The following is a 16,848-nucleotide window of genomic DNA, read 5'->3' on the forward strand; positions in this document are numbered from 1 at the left end:
ACTCACAGTAAACATTAGCAGATACATGGTCTGCATTAAAGGAACTGTGCTTTATATATAACAGAAGATTTTATAGCAATCATTGTGACAAAAAAACAAAAACAGGAAAACAGATTCATGCATAAAACTCAAAAAGAAGAGTATTCTGTCAAGTTGTTTATTTTACATGGATCAGGCTGCCAAAAAGAAAGTAATGGTTGTTTTTGATTAAATATGTTTTATGTATAGTATTTTATAAAATAAAGGACTACAAATAAGCAGTATTGAAGCAAAATTGTTTGAAAAACTGGCAACCTGTAGATTATAGAAATATGGAGTAAAACAGGTTTGCACGTTTCACTTTCATTTTAAATTGCTGCGCATTACACAAAGCAGGTAAGACTTTGTATTTTATTCAAAACAAAATTTGTATAAAAAGTCTCTCTCACAGACAATTTAAATCTAAAGATAATCTATAAATTATCTATATCTTTATCTTTATTTATAGATAAATCAGCCAACACATTCCCTTTAGTAAGTTATCATATGAAAGAAAACCAATGTCGTTGTTTATTAAACAGGAAACTAGAAGGTGTCAGAACAAAAGACAATGAAAACTCTCTCAACAGCTGATTCAAGTAAGTTTTGAATGTTGTGCTAACCTTATCTATGTCATGCATATTTTGACAGTGAACAAACTCCAAAACCTAATAATTTTTATAACTTTAAACAGGCAAAACAACTGAGATTAGAATTATTCTTATTGGGGGTCGAGATCTGAGAGGAATAAAAGCAAGTGGAAAAAGTTCAACAGGAAACATAATTCTGGGCAGAGATGCTTTTGAAGTTGGAAAAAGAACTGCCCGGTGTGTTAAAGCAGAGGGAGAGATACATGGGAGACATGTGACTGTGGTTGACACTCCAGGGTGGTGGTGGCATTACTGTGTGGGAAATACTCCAAAATTTGACATGATGGAAATCATGAAAAGCCCAACACTGTGTGCGCCTGGACCTCACGCTTTTCTTTTGGTCATTCCTCTAGATAATGTGTTTCCACAAGTCTATAGAATGGCTCTGAATGAACACCTGGAGTTTTTGTCAGAAAACGTTTGGAAACACATTATAGTGCTTTTCAGCTGCATATCTCCACATGATGATACATCTTTGAAAAACAACTGGAGAAACTGGCCAGACCTCCAACTGGTTCTGGAAAAGTGTCAAAACCGGTATCATGTTCTCAATATTAAAGACAGGGAAGACCGCTCTGGAGTGATCACTCTGCTGAAAAAAATTGAGGAAATGGTAGCACAAAACAATCACAATTACTTCGAAATGAGCAAATGTGTCTCTGTAGAGGATGAGCAAGAGAAAATTAGAAAGGTAAAAGTCAAACAGAGAATCCTTGCTGTCAAAAAAAAAGAGGACTGAACTACAAGTACGCAATAAAGGTAAGAAATTATTGAATTTTAAAAATAGACCCATAACTGATTTTGGTATTTGAGAAAATTAACCTAAAATATATATTTAAATCCAACCAGCTGTGACACACTTATCTGCATTAATATTAAAGACTCTATTTTAATGATCTAAGCGCAAAGTCTAAAATGCATGGTCTAAAAGCATTAAGAGCATCTAAATCCACTTTTACTATTTTAAGGATGAAAAAATGCGGTTTGTGCCGCAGCGCATGGTCTAACAGGGTTGTGCTTATTCTCTTAATAAGTTATGGGTGTTTTGAGCATAATGTCGGCATCTAATATACATTTTTTGTAACAGTTTAATCCTTTATTTTTTTTTTTCATATGACGATATTTGTGTATTGCTGTACATCCTATGCATGTTAAGCGTTTAAACCTGCACATAACTAGACTTTAGTCCAGCTTTTACTTGGTCAGTGGCGCAGTTGATTTCAGTTTCTCAAAATAGCAACTAAACACACCTTCTTTATAGACCAGCAAACCCATGAGCTCACAAAGTGGTGCAAATGGATTTGCTATTTAAACAATGTGGTGCAAAATGTGACAATTAGGGTTGAGCTGGTCTGAAAATAGTAACAAATTGTGCCAAACACGTCTTGTGTCTTATCATACACTCGGTATGATAGGGCCCTACAGTAAGTTTGCAGCAAATATAAATTCAGCTGCCAATAAATCATAGCTAGTAGTGGAAAAAGGCTATATATGCAAATTTATTGTACTATTTTTCACATTATTTCATGGCACCAAGTATCAAAATCTTCCAACTCAAAAAGACACACCAACACGATACAGTTCGTCAAGCTTTTAGCAAACAAAATTATATGTAAAGGATGAAGTACATTCAGTTGTTTTTGCAGAAAAAAATCCTGACAGGTTTATTGGGAGCCCGAAGCAAAGAGGAGGACTGTTGTATAAGGCTGCGTTCACACCAGACGCGGAACGGGCGTCAAGCACGAGTGATTTACATGTTAAGTCAATACAAACGCGCGAATAGACATCCTGTGGCGCGATACGCGTGAATGGCGCGGCGCGAATGACGCAAATTGCGCGAATGGCGCAGGCGAATTGAGCGTTTCCGCGCGTTTAACGCGAATCTCTCGAATTTGAAAATCTGAACTTCAGCATACATTCGCGCCGCGTTAACCAATCAGAAGCTTGCTCTTGTGGGGGCGTGATTGTGACGTAGAACCTGTTCAGTTCATCAAACTCGGCTTGGCTCAGTCAGAAGCACCGCTAAATGCATCCGTCATCCAGGTTAAGTTTCTGGAGGAGTTTATGAGCTCACAGAGCTGGATGCACGTCTGAAAGGATGTAGTGGACTCAGAAACAACCCTAAACATATCGACGCTGTTTTTCAGTCTTCATAAAGCACATAAACACTGTTATTTTCTTCATAAAATCCATGTTAGCCATTTAGCTATGAAGCTAGAGTCTTCGGGCAGACAGAAGCCCTGCCCATCACGCGAATCCGCGTCTGTTCTGAAGTGAATTTGACACGCGAATGAAGCGGGGTTTGACGTGCAAATGAAGCGAGTAAAATCAAATGTTCATGCGGCTATTTACGCGCGAATACACAGCAAAAGACTGCGGAACACAGCAAAAGACTGAAGGGTTTTATCTTGTAAAAACAACAGCCTGGATGTACTTTATCCTGTTTTTTCCTGGCTACTTTCCACGAAATGTAAAAGATTAGACAAAAGAATTTCTGAGCAGTAAATAAAGGGCCATGAAAGCACCCTCTTTCGGTTCAAGTCTACCTCAGAATCTTTTTTAAAAATGCTCGAGATGGGTGTGGAGCATTGCAAGCAGAGAGGGGGGGGTCGCGGCCGGCAGAGCAGGATAGAAAGAGGGGAGCCAACAACTGTTGTCAAAATGAGACCCAAACCGTAAGGTGACCCATGATTTTATAGTTTACAAAGTTAAAGTGCAAAGAAATTAACAGTAAATAATTTAATGCCCTGCTACATTTGCTATTCGTATTTTCATTTACACATAACCACAATTAGTCATATCATTATAAAGATAATTGTGTTTATATAAACACTATAAATAAGGAGGACTTCTCTCCTCCTCAATCCAGACACAGTGGATAGCAGTGCAGCAGGTCTCTTGCCCTGTCTATTCCAACCATTAGCCCTGCCGGTAATCTAAAGGATTTTAAACATAGGCGAACACAGCAGAATGGATATAGGCGATGTGTCTGAATGGTAAAGAACTAAGTTTGCCATTCTCCAATTCTTATACAGCTCTCTCAACAAAAATGCTTGCTGTAAACCAACAGCTTGCTGTATCGACATTGGCAGTATCGCATGGAAAAACATGCAACAAACCTTGTGGATCATGGAAACAAACACATATGACGTGGTATTACCCAATCATTGGGTCTCACACAGCTTTGCAGGTCTGCATTGCCTTCAGAAAGCACGTCCTCTCATGAATAATTAAGAAGCAGGGTCTTCTAAGAAAACTTCACTATAAATAATAATGAGAAATTATTAGCACCCAGATGAGCCTGTGTTATTCAGTGGCTGATATCTCGGAATAGCATACATTGGACCAGTTAGAATCAAGTATTCCAAACAGCAAACAATGACCAAACAATTTTATTCACTGGCTTCTAATCTAACAAAGGGCTTGAGTTTTTCTCTTTGTCTTTTCAAAGTGCAGTATACATACTGTTTATATCAACAGAAGTGCAGCGAATATAACTTTCACTTAACTTTTGTTGAGTCTGTTCCAACATGTAAAGAGAGAAAACCAGATATTCCGGTATTTAAATTCAAAAGCCAGCGCTCATGTATTAAAGTCTGCATTTTAATTTCAGTAACTGTTCAAACTTCTCTTTTATTGGATTTTTGCACGGCATAAAAGAGGATACTTCCAAAACAAACTAACTCTCTTATCAGAAATACATACATTCCCAGGAAACCCACAACACATAAATAATCTGCAAAACCAAATTATCAATATGCAGTTATTAATTCAAATGTGATTTCTTTCAGGTAAGGACCAACAACTCACTGATATACAGATTGTAATGCTTGGAGCATCATGGGCTGCAAAGAGCTCTGCAGGGAACCTCATTCTGGGCAAAGAAGCTTTTAAAGTTGATGAATCAAGAACAACGACATGCTGTGAGGTTGGACATGCTGAAGTGCATGGAAAAAAGTTGACTGTAGTTGATACTCCGGGCTGGATCTGTGATCATCCTCTCGAAAAAACACCAGCAATTGACAAACTGGAAATTAAACATAGTCTGCATCTATGTACTCCTGGTCCACACGCTATTCTGCTAACTGTTCCAGCTGCCACAGCCTTTAAAAAACCATATCAAACATCTGTGGCAGAACACATGAGTCTTTTAGGGAAGGATGTGTGGAGCCACACAATAGTACTATTCACTAGAGGAGACTGGCTTGGGGATACAGTACAACCATCGAGGAACGTATTGAAGAAGAAGGAGAGCATCTTGAATGGCTAATGGAACGGTGTGGGTACAGATACCATGTTTTCAACTGTAAAAAGCACACTGACAGCATACAAGTCAAAGAGCTCCTTGATAAGATTGAGGAAATGGTGATGGAAAACAATGGGCGACGTTATGTGCCAGATGAAAAAAGCAATCCATCCACTGAGCTTCAGGCGAAGATTAAGAGAGCCAAAAAAGACACAGAGAAAAAGCACAGACAAGACCATATTCTTCAAAATCTGCTTAAAGGTACAAGTGTGTGTGTGTGTATACTACAGTTAAAGGAAAAATTATTGGCTCTCCTGTGTATTTACTTTCTTTTTTAAATATTTCCCTAAAGATGTTTAACAGAGCAAAGAATTTTCCACTGTATTTCCGATAATGTATTTTTTTTCTTCTGGAGAAAGTCTTTTTTTTTTTATTTATTTTGGCTAGATTAAAAGCAGTTTTACATTCAAAAAAAACATTTTAAGGTCAATGTTATATCATTATTATATAACAGTTCTGTCTGGTTCTTGAATCTGAGTGGCTGATAGCCGTGCAATATTCTGCAAATAACAGCACTCATCTAGGTTCACTTGTGTATTACTCTGCCTACATACAGCGACAAGCAGAGGACAACTACAGTTTGACAAATATTGCAGCTGTTGGGCAACATAATACACTTTTGATGCTTTTTTAGTCAAGAATGTAGTTGTTCAGATTGCAATTAAGTCAGTTTATTTATAAAGATAGTGCTTATATTTAAATATTTATAACTTCTGAGATACAGTGCGTCAGCGACCATTAGCCTGTCATTGAGCGGACCAAAAATGCTTGACGTTGTCCATCTACAAAATGGCAACAGAGACCGCATAATAAGCCTTGGCTTTATTGCATTGGCTTTTTCAGGGTTAGTTATTGTGATCTCCCGATTGCAACAGAAAATATACTGGGAAATTTTTGTAGACTGATGGCATTTCATGCCGTTCAGCCTTATAATCTTAAAATGTGAGCAAAATCACCTGTTTTGTCATCACTTTAGACATTACGCTAGAGAATCATTCAAATACTAGCTCTAAAGTGACATATGTGAAGTAGCAACGATTCTGCTGTTCTGACGTCAGCTGCTGATATGAAGGAATGGTGGATGAAAGTAGTTCCTCCTACAAAAGGATGTTTAGACTCTCTGTGTTTGATTTTCTTTTTATATACATGGTTATGCCAGTGAACTGTTGAATAGATGCAATATCACACTCGTAGTTGTTTCCTTCTCAACAACAGAAAGGGAAGAACAACTATCGGAAATTAGGATTGTGCTTCTTGGACGAGAAGGAGTTGGGAAAAGCACATCAGGAAACATGATTATGCAAGGAGATTTTTTTGAGACTACTCTAGAAGAGGTATTTATTATATTTTTGATATCTTTAAAACAATATTTTTATTTAATTCATTTATGCCTGATGATTTTGGTATTGATATTGTGTCTAGGGATTTAAAGACCAGAGAAGAACAAGTCGATGTGTGATGAAACAGGGGAAAGTTGAAGAATATCACATCTCTGTGGTAGACACACCAGGCTGGTCAACATCCCATTTAAACCACGCAAAAGAAATTTTTTGCAGCGTGAAAGTTTGCTCACCAGGACCACATGCATTCCTGCTTGTGTTGCCTCTGAATCAGTCTTTTAGAAAAAAATCTGAACAAACAGTGAAAGAACTCATGAATCTTTTTGGAGAGCATCTCTGGAAACATACTCTGATTATATTCTCCGGATCTTGGCTGAAGGACAGACCAGTTGAACAGTATATTGCATGTGAAGGAGAAGCCCTGCAGAGCTTGATAAGAAAATGTGGAAACAGATATTATAAACTAGACCATAAGAGTCAAAGCAAAAATCTGCTTAAGATGATTGGTGTGATGGTAGCAAAAAACCGAGGGGAATATTTCACAACAGAAAAGAAAGAAAAAACATCAACATCACTCTTCCAGAGGCTTATTGGGAAAGTGCTCACTGAGGAGGAGTGGAACAAACATGAGGATGAACTAATTGACAAGATGCTGGAGGCTGCAGTTGTGGATCTAGATGAAGAATCCAATCAGCCATCTGCCAGACGAAAGGCAAGCTATGAATATGGAATCCCCAGTAGTAAGTTTCTGTTTATCTGTATTGTAACAAACATGAGTTAACTAATAACACGGTAAATAACTGCTGTTTTCTGCAATCCTATCTTCCAATTTGGCTGTCATTTGTAATCAAATCATATATGTACCACTAATTTTTGTTGTACTTTCAGTGAGTGGAGATTCCTTGTCTGATACCGTCAATTCAATTGGAGTTAAAAAGTGGGAGTTCTTCGATGAGTGAGACTATTCCAATGTATGAGGGATCTAATACCATGTCTGATACTCAAAGTTCAACTGAAGTTGATACTCTTAGTTCTGAAGTCAAAGTATCTCAATGGCTCAAGCACCTAAGAAATAGACCATCATCATCTGGATATGACTCCATGGGCAATGCATAAAGTTCTCGAATATCAATAATGAAAATATCAAAGACAACATCCCCCTGAAGGATACCGATACTGTTCACAAGAACATTTCAATATACACAAGAAGCCCAATAACAAAACGCAAAATCAGCATCGATATAGAATTAGTGTTCTCTAAAATCCAAGCTATGCACATGTACAATATGAGGACTGGGTAAAATATCTCAATATGATCAGCTTCACTCTAGTAGTTTTGTCATTGCTCTGTTGATTTTGCTGTGTCCTGCAGAATTGGCTGTTGTTATACAACAGGTTGTATAAATATGTTTTTGAACCATGTCTCTACAGTATGTACGTATTAATTAATTTTAATGTGTAAAACTTTACAAAAATGGTATGTGACACATTTTTTTTGTTTAAAAAGTGTTTAAAAGGGCAGACTGTAAGATTTTTATAAAATTACTAAAGAATTTGAATATGCAAAAGTACAATTTAAATATGTATTTATATCAATAAACCTTGAAAAAAAAAACATTCCAGTTGGTTCCTGTTGGTTGTGCGTCTTTTTTACCGACGCCATTATAACGACACAGATCACTGCCTATTCACGAGTCCCGCAGAAAAAGTGATTGACAGGTGGTAATTATGTGTGTATCTTGCCTTTATTCATTTACTGTATGATTTGTTTATGGGTAAAACAAAGACCATGCAGGTCAGGTAGTTTAAACGGTAGGCTACAAATAATTAATTGGTCATTAATTAATTAATTATTCATAATCGAAAATTGAATCGAATCGTGCCTTTAGAATCGAAAATGTAATCGAATCAAGGATTTGGAGGATCGTGACACCCTTAATATATATATATATATATATATATATATATATATATATATATATATATATATATATATATATATATATATATATATATACTTTTTTGAGACCACAGTGATCTATGATGTCTGTAATAACAACTGGACTAAATGTTTCTATTTATTATTCTTATTATTATTATTATTGCTTTATTTTAACAGTGGAACAGTGGATAAAGATCTTCATTATAGTAATGCTACACATATGACTCTATTAGAAATCCATTTTCTCAAATTTATCAAAATGCACTTGCATATTGTGGAAGTAATAACATGCTGATGAAGCTCTCGATTCTCACCGGTGGTGCTTATTCATTTTTAATCATATTCACAACAGAACCCTTTCCAATAATTTACTAAATGATTGTGTATCTTAATAAACAAGCCTCATAGGTTAAGTGAGATATTTATGTTGAATAAACACCAAAGTAAAGAAGATAAATCAACAAGGAACATAAATGATTAAGACAGCGCATACTGCTCAGAATGTGACGTATACAGTAAATGTACAGTAAGTCATATAAAGTAACATTAATGTGCACAAAATAATAGAAATTAATAACATTTTAGCCTAACTAGTCTCTATTTTCAGCTGGACTAGGAAGGGAACTTTGTAAGTGAAATAGTATGACACCAAGGGAGACAGACAGATTTACAACTTACCCTGATAAGACACCCAGGACGAGGTTAAGCATGAAAAAAGAGCCGATGATGATGAGAGGGATGAAGTACAGCCAATTCCAGGTGTTTCCCGCGGCATCATTGGTCTGTGCACAAACAAATACAATACTGTAAGTGATGTTACAGTAAAACCCTTACATTCACATTCTCAAACAATTTCATTCACACAGAAAGTTAAGAAATGTTCATGTTATTTAAATCATTAAATAAAATTAATAGTAATAATAATAAAAAATGACCCTAAACTTATATACAGTCGAGTCTGAAATGATTTATACCCCTGACAAATTATGACTTAGTTACTTTTATTCAACCAGCAAGTTTTTATTATTATTTTGATCAAAAAAGAAAGACAGGCTTTTCCAAAAAGATGTACAAGAGGCATCATTGTGGGAAAAAAAAAGATCTGTTTCTTAGCCTTTATTTACATTTGAGCAAAAAACTTTTAGAACTAATATATATAAAAGGAATTACATTTACAACAAACATATATTTTATTACAACTATCTTGTTTTTATTATTTATTAAACTTGTCACAATGCATTTTAATGTGTTTGATGCTACCTAGAAGGGATCATAAATATGCAGCTTATCTTTTGTAACAGTTTAAATCCACATCTAAAATTCTCATCAGGATTTAGTAAAAGAGTAAGGCCCAATCCCAATTCTATTTTTGTTCCTATTCCCCTTCCTCTTGGCCCTTGAAACAGAGTGTGAAGGAGAAGGGCTTCAAAATTTACCCCTAAGAAATGAGAAACCACTACAACACCTGCACACATCATCACATGTCATCGCGAGCACTTGCAAAAACAACATTAACATTATAGCAGACACTGTAAAAAGCTAATTTTAGCCACTAGACTTTTCTGACAGGGTATTTAAGTATTACCGAGTGTCAGAATGTTGCAGAACTACTGTAAGAGTAATTATTAGGGATTAAAGATAACAAAATTTACCGGTTTTTATTTTAGCTTTTTTTATTTATTTATTTATTTTTTTTAAGCGTGACGGTAAAACAAGAATGCAGTTATAAACAATTAAAACATACGTATGCTTGTTTGTTGTAAAAAATTCATAATAATTAGAAACATATACTAATTTGTGCATCTCTTTACTTTTGTGTGCAGCCATTCTGCCGTTGTAGGTGGTGTTTTCTGGGAAATTTTCCTATCCCTTGGTTTCAAGTGTGGTCCTGAAAAATCTTTGTTTCGATGGCTATCTGGGCCTTCCCATTGGCCATACGGCTTCAAGTAAAGAGAATTGGGACACACCTACTCCTTCACGCGCAAAAACAAGGGGTAGAGGGAAGGGCTAAGCGGGAGAATAACTGTATGTATTCAATATCTCCAATCAGATTTTTTTTACTTCCACACATCTTGCTTCCAAAACTACAAGTGTGTCCTACTAAAAATAAATCCAACAATATCTACAAAAAATAAAACTTGAGGTGAAAACTTGCATTGGCATCCAGAATTGAAATAAGTCTGCTTTTAAAAAAGCAATGAAGAAAGCAATAAAGAAAAGCACAACCACACTGAACGTGACTTTTGTTGTCTACAGTATAGGTCCTACCTTATGTCTCAGTATCCCTGCAGGCTGCTGGGTTGCAAGTGTTTCTGAGACCTACATGCAGTCATTTCAATCCTAATCAAGCAAGAGTGAGAGTAGCAGGAGGTATAAACTCTCATGAGAGACGATGGAAATCTGTGTGAAACAGTTCCTATGTCTAAACTCAGTATACCCACAGCAGCCCCTCAACACTCACTTATGCTGACCAAGGAGAAGCTTAGAGAATTACAATTCTCTGGAATGTCAAAGCAATTCATCATGACAGAGTGTCATGAGACAAAACGTAACTGTCTCAATATGCAAACAAAAACTGAGACATGATGTACCAAAACAAACCACATTGTGTTGCAGGACATTTGCAAGGAACTATATATTGTGTACTTAAAACTAAAGCTGATGGTTTGGATTCAAATACGCATGCAATCAGTCTAAATTATCAAAATTTGCTATAATGCATTTTTATTAAAGGTGCAGTATGTAAGTTTGACACCAAATGGTTGAACTAGGTATTGCACTCCTGGATCAAAACAAATGCAAGCACAGGTTGCCAGATTGAGGACAGGAGCGAGTGATTTAAACTGTGTTCCTAATAAAAGCAGCGGCACCCGAGAGAAGGAATTACTTCCATATTAAAATTAGTTTTTGTCCTAACCAACACCTCAAATTGATATCTTACTCACAGGTGAGCAACAGTGGTAAATGCTAACAATGTGAGTTTGAATGGCTTTTTACAAGACATTTATTGCCATACTACTGAAAGCAGCAGCAGATCTTGAAAATAAAATAAACCGTTTGAAACTGAACTCAAGAACTAAACACATATAAGTGATTCAGCATGTACATTTAATAATGTTAAAGGGTATTAAATGTATGTAAAAAAATGTATTAAACAGATTCTAAACCTTACTATTTCTTGAGTGAGTGGATATTCTGTGCTTCCGATTGGCTGTATCTGTTGCAACCAGCCAAATAGCACTGCATATCTCATCATGAAGTGTATTGGTAGGATAAGAGGTTACAATGTGACTTGCTCAACTAATGTTTACATTCGTATTATTTATAACATTTGCTAATTAATAACCTCATGTGGAACTGAATCTGTCTCATTTTGGTCACGGACGCATGCTTTCAGTGCCTTTCTGAATGAATGAATGGAATACGCAGTTTTCCACCAAGGCAACCCCTGTTGCTGAAATATATATGAAATATATGGAATTGGGCAGGTTAAAATTACCAAAACAAAGGCAGCTGTTCCAGCATGGAATCACATTTTCCAAGCAGAATATCTGACTTCAGCATTGTTTTTCAGATAAACAATATGTGGTGACAAATAATTCAAGGCATTCTTCAAAAATGCTGATCCATTTAGTATGCGTGAGATCAAACTGAGGTTCAAAAATAAATGTAAATAATTTGATTAAAGATTTTACCAGAACTTCTAGTAATTTATAGAAAGTTATTGTGTTTAGTTGTTAAAAATTATAGAAGAATCATGACTTTTACGTAGCCCTGCAGAGTTTAGTCTCAACTCTGCTTCCACACACCTTCCTGTAGGTATCAAACAAGCCTAAAGCACTCAATTAGTTTGATCAGGTGTGTTTGATTTGGGTTGGAACTAAACTGTGCAGAGCTGCGGCCCTCCAGGAATTGAGTTTGACACCTGTGGTCTAAAGTATTGGGTTCGGTATCAACCAGTACTGAACTATTAAAACTTAAAAAATAATAATAATTCCCACCAACATTTTAGCGCTGTTGAGCATGTATTTAAATATTGCCGATAGGCCATTGCATTCACACTCAACAGAAATGACTGTGATTGGCCATGAAGGTCATTGGTTCACTATTCTTCATTGCTGTTCACCAAGTGCAAACACAGATATACCAGCCTGATCTCTCGAGAAGACAAGTATTTAACATTTTTGTCAATTTAGTGGCTAATTTGTATGAATTGGTATGAGTTCAGTTGTATGAAAATTTCCAATTTTAAAAATGAGGTGTGGCACCCAACCTCGCCCCTAAACCCAACCATCATTTGGGTGATAAGCAAATCGAACTAAATTGTATGGATTAAATCATACGAATTAGCCACTAAATCAATTGCAGTGAGATTGTGTTGGACACACTGACACTGGAGCGAGAGCAAATGAATACAATGGCCAATCAGCAATGTGTGCTTAACAACACTCAAATATTAACAGGAAATGGACGTTTTTACAATTTAAAATTATCAAACTCTATACTTTTTTCACAACCTTACTTCAATGAATATCACTGCTTTATTTATTGGGAAGAAGAAAAAAAAACTAATTATTTGTGCTTTTTTTCCTCAAGCTTTAGTTTTCTGTCTCAAATCTCAGTTACATGACTTAACACACTGTCCAAACGGCAAAACCAAATCAACAGTCCATTAGAAATGTCTCACCTGCTTAAAGTAAATATAGAGTAGTTTTACTGAGAAACAAGGAAAGCTAAACCTCATACTTATGAGCGAGTTTTGAAAGAGCCATCAGTGGAATACAGTAAACTCTGACTAATGCGTTTTTGTGCAAACAGAAGTCAATCATTTCTGCTACATGAAGCATATCTGAGATAGGCCAATAACAACATATGTTCAAAGTCCAGAGCTACTTAACAAGCAACAACAGACAGAAAAAATGCAGCCAAGCAGGTCTCTCTCTTTGTACATTCACTTTATCACATTGCAAGCACTGGTTGCTTTGTTTTGTAATAGTCTCAAAAAAACTACTATGATTAACAACCAGAAAAAAATAAACAAGAAACATAAATGACAACACTGAAAGCAAACATGGCTTTTTTCATGCACACTCATAGAATTTATTATAGTATAGGTGTTAAACTGAAGTGAAAATAACAAAGCATATTTATCATATTGTCCTTAATCTGTTTCACTTAATCCAGTTCACCTTTTTTGATTTATTACATCCTCAAAGGCTTCAGTAGCACTTTCTTAAAACACTGTGCAGACATACATCTTCTACATGATATATAAATTATCATAACGCTTTATTCAGCAGTATGCACAGTCAACTGAATAAAGCATCAGATCGAGAAAAAAGTCACATTTACTGTAAGCCCTTACAGGGATAATATTATAAGCTATTTACCTATAATCATATTCCTCTCCTGCCAAGATGAGAAAATAAAGACTTGTAGGTGTACTCAGAATTTTAAGAATGAATCGCATAATTTTATGTATTATTTATTTGAATTATTTGCCATACTTAACTGAAAGTGTATCATATCTACATAATAATGTGATCTATACACATGAATTAGCTCTTTAAAATGCTAAAAGTGTCTCAACTGCACTGTAGACCATCAAATGATGGAGAAAGACATTATATCTGTGCATATTTCCAATTTGCTGAAATATGATGCTCTTTTCCATAATTTTATATTCATTTAATGACTGCAGTTGCCGCACATATGGTGCAGTAATATTATAGTGCATTTTGAAACTGGTAAACTTGCATGAATTTCCACACATGCATATTTTTACTTCCACTAAAAATAACTAGCTAAAAGTTCAGCAGCTGGAACTATAATCATTTTCTGTTTTCAATTATTTCAGATGGCTGAAATCACTGACTAAAACAAGGATGATTAATTATATCTTCTCCAATTTTACATTTGGACATGTTTTTGCTGGATTGACAATCCTGATTTGTAGTTTTTAAGCAATCATTCATTTGATTCTTTAGGTGCCATACATTGATGTGTCCTACTACTCTGGCATCTTCAACCCACCAAAACAGAGCATTTTAAAATGCGCTTTCATTTGGAAACACTAGTGTTCTGACAATGAAATAAATGGCATGCTTTATGAGATCAATAAATAAAAAGTAATTTTATTTTTGAGTTTTTTTTTTCTGAAAAAAAAAGTGGGGCATCGCTGTTCAAAAAGAAATTGGAGGAACCAGGCTTAAAGCCCAAATAGATTCAATGTTACATGCATCCAAATATGACTGTATACTTCATCCAGCTCCAGACAGTCTATATTTAAAGATGTTTAATGAGCTCAGGGATGAATCTGTCAGCCCAGGATGGCTGACAGGGTTAGGGTGCACCAAGGCCTGGTGACTCAACATGCAGTAACAAAGCCAAAAACACTGATTACACTAAAACACAAACTCACACACACACTGGATACTGGGATTACCTGACAGCTGCTGACCGACTATACATTTTAGCATAACTTAAGACTTAACACATGGTTAAACAAAATGGTGCAGACCACATACTGTCTCAGTTCACTTTACTACAGGCCCAGTGGAAGTTGACTGTTTTAACAACAAATTAACATTACAAATACTTGACCACAGGGCACATTTTAGCATAATTAAAGAAGCTGCATGTTAGACAACATTAAGATGATTTCAAAGTCACCGGAAAGAGGTATAATTCATTCCAAAATTACACAAGACCTGCCACAAGAGTTTTTTATAGCAATATTTAATTGTCAGGAGCAGTGAAAGTCCTATTTTTAAATTAAGCAGTTGAAAATTACAAAATAATGTTACATCAGGATCAGGAGAAAGTCTGAAAACAAGGATTAATCGAACAAATCAAAATAAGTGCAAATGAAATGATCAAATCTTTAACCGCAACCAAACAGAATGTGATTGGCTAAGTGTAATAAGTGTATTCAGATTTCTAAATCACAATGAATAACTCACTCAATTAGACAATAAAAACATATTTTAGCTTCAAAGACAAAAGGGGAATCTTATTCAGACAAAACAAGACCGTTTTATTACATTTTTATTTATTTTATTTTTTTTTATTTAATTTATTTACATTTTTTATATTTTATTTAATTAAATTCTTTATTTCATTTTGTTTTATTTTATTTTATTTTTATTTTAAATATTTTATTTTATTTTGAATTTGATTTAATTAAAATATATTTTATTTATTTTATTGTTTTATTTAATTTTTTTGTTTTTCTTTAGATTTTATTTTATTTGATGCGCCAGGTCAATTAATTATTCTCAGAGCAAAAAATAAAAAATTAAAAAAGTGAATAAATAACCCTTAAAAATTACTATACTACCCGCTTAACAGTTCACGAAAAACACCCACTTAAATGAGAACTATCCTGTTTGGCATATTTAGATCAAGAATCATTTGTTGGCATATTTAAAGATCACAGTGCAGCCATAAAATAATGAATAAAAGGTAACAAAAAGTTAGTAATAATTAAAATAAGTAGGTTTAATTTGTACTTTGTATCTGCTACACTGAAATGTATTTCCGCTAAATTTATTTGAAATATTAAAATAGACACTTTAATTTTGGCCCTGAAACATACCTTTAAAACAAAGTTTGATCTGTAAATAAACAAATAAATTAAACACTTTTCTCATCACCATCATCAACAACCTCATCATCTCTTCAACAGGTAGTGTTGCTCCACAACAGGGAATCTGACCAGAATCCCCAAACAAGCGTGACACAGCAGTGGTAATTAAGCAGAAAGCGATTAATCTCTAGCACAGCGAGAGTGTAATAAAACTAACAGGCATGAAATGAGGACTGCCATGTCATTATCCAACGACTCCTCCTCCGCAGGCTTATTTGGGCCAGAGCTAATTATAAGAGGGTATATGTATACCAGTGGAGCTACTTGGGTTGACAAACTCACACTCAACTCCAGCCTTCTTTCTGTCTGTCATTTAAACAACTATAATGAAAACATCTCATTGTAGCTCTTATATGCATAGTTAGTAGTTAGATGACCACTCCGGTATGTTAGTTATGTAGAGGTTTAAAATAGTTCTTAAGTTCAGTGTTGTGTTTATATTTATGATTATGTTTATTTGTACAGTTCTGTCTGGTTCTCAAATCTGATTGGCTGACAGTCCTAAGATATTAAAGCAATATCAGCACTCGTACAGTCTCTTCACCCTTGTGTATTAGTCCGCCCACACTAGGACTAAAGAGGGGCTAAGCAACTCACTACGGTTTGACAAATATTGCAGCTGTTGGACAGTGGCGTAGCGGACGGGCCCGCAGGGCACGCACCGCTGGGGGGCCCCGCGTGATTAGGGGGCCCCGCGTAGTCGCGATTTTCAATAAACTGTTGGGAACAACTGTGGTCGGAACCAAAGTTCACACGTCTGTGTTCTCTGAACACCTCTCAAGCGGTGGACTACTTCATTCTGATTGCTTGCCGCCAATGTTGCCAACTTAGCGACTTTGTCACTAGATTTAGCGACTTTTCAGACGCCCCTAGCGACAAATCTAGCGACTTTTTTGTGTGTTATTGGAGATTTTTTTAGACTGTCATTTTTCCATACTGTACCG

At 35.5% G+C, this 16,848-nt stretch overlaps 2 protein-coding genes across 3 annotated transcripts in view; one reads left to right on the forward strand and one right to left on the reverse strand.

Moving 5' to 3' along the window:
- cacna1bb (calcium voltage-gated channel subunit alpha1 Bb) overlaps window positions 1-16,848 on the reverse strand; it is a 259,390-nt gene that overhangs the window by 127,290 nt on the left and 115,252 nt on the right. For both annotated transcript variants that reach the window (XM_087300946.1, XM_087300947.1), the window contains exon 9: window positions 8,935-9,038. In XM_087300946.1, coding sequence (XP_087157072.1) covers window positions 8,935-9,038 — 104 coding nt within the window. The remainder of the gene's footprint in view (window positions 1-8,934; window positions 9,039-16,848) is intronic.
- On the forward strand, window positions 332-7,921 carry LOC101884429 (GTPase IMAP family member 8). The gene is given in 9 exon segments (XM_087300969.1): window positions 332-375; window positions 561-617; window positions 713-1,389; window positions 1,391-1,427; window positions 4,460-4,881; window positions 4,884-5,175; window positions 6,190-6,308; window positions 6,397-7,054; window positions 7,203-7,921. Coding segments are annotated over 8 exon segments (2,304 nt in total). The 5' UTR covers window positions 332-375; window positions 561-589; the 3' UTR covers window positions 7,274-7,921.

This window comes from Danio rerio, chromosome 21 (genome assembly GCF_052040795.2).
Source record: "Danio rerio strain M-AB ecotype USA chromosome 21, GRCz13ab, whole genome shotgun sequence".
NCBI lineage: Eukaryota > Metazoa > Chordata > Actinopteri > Cypriniformes > Danionidae > Danio > Danio rerio.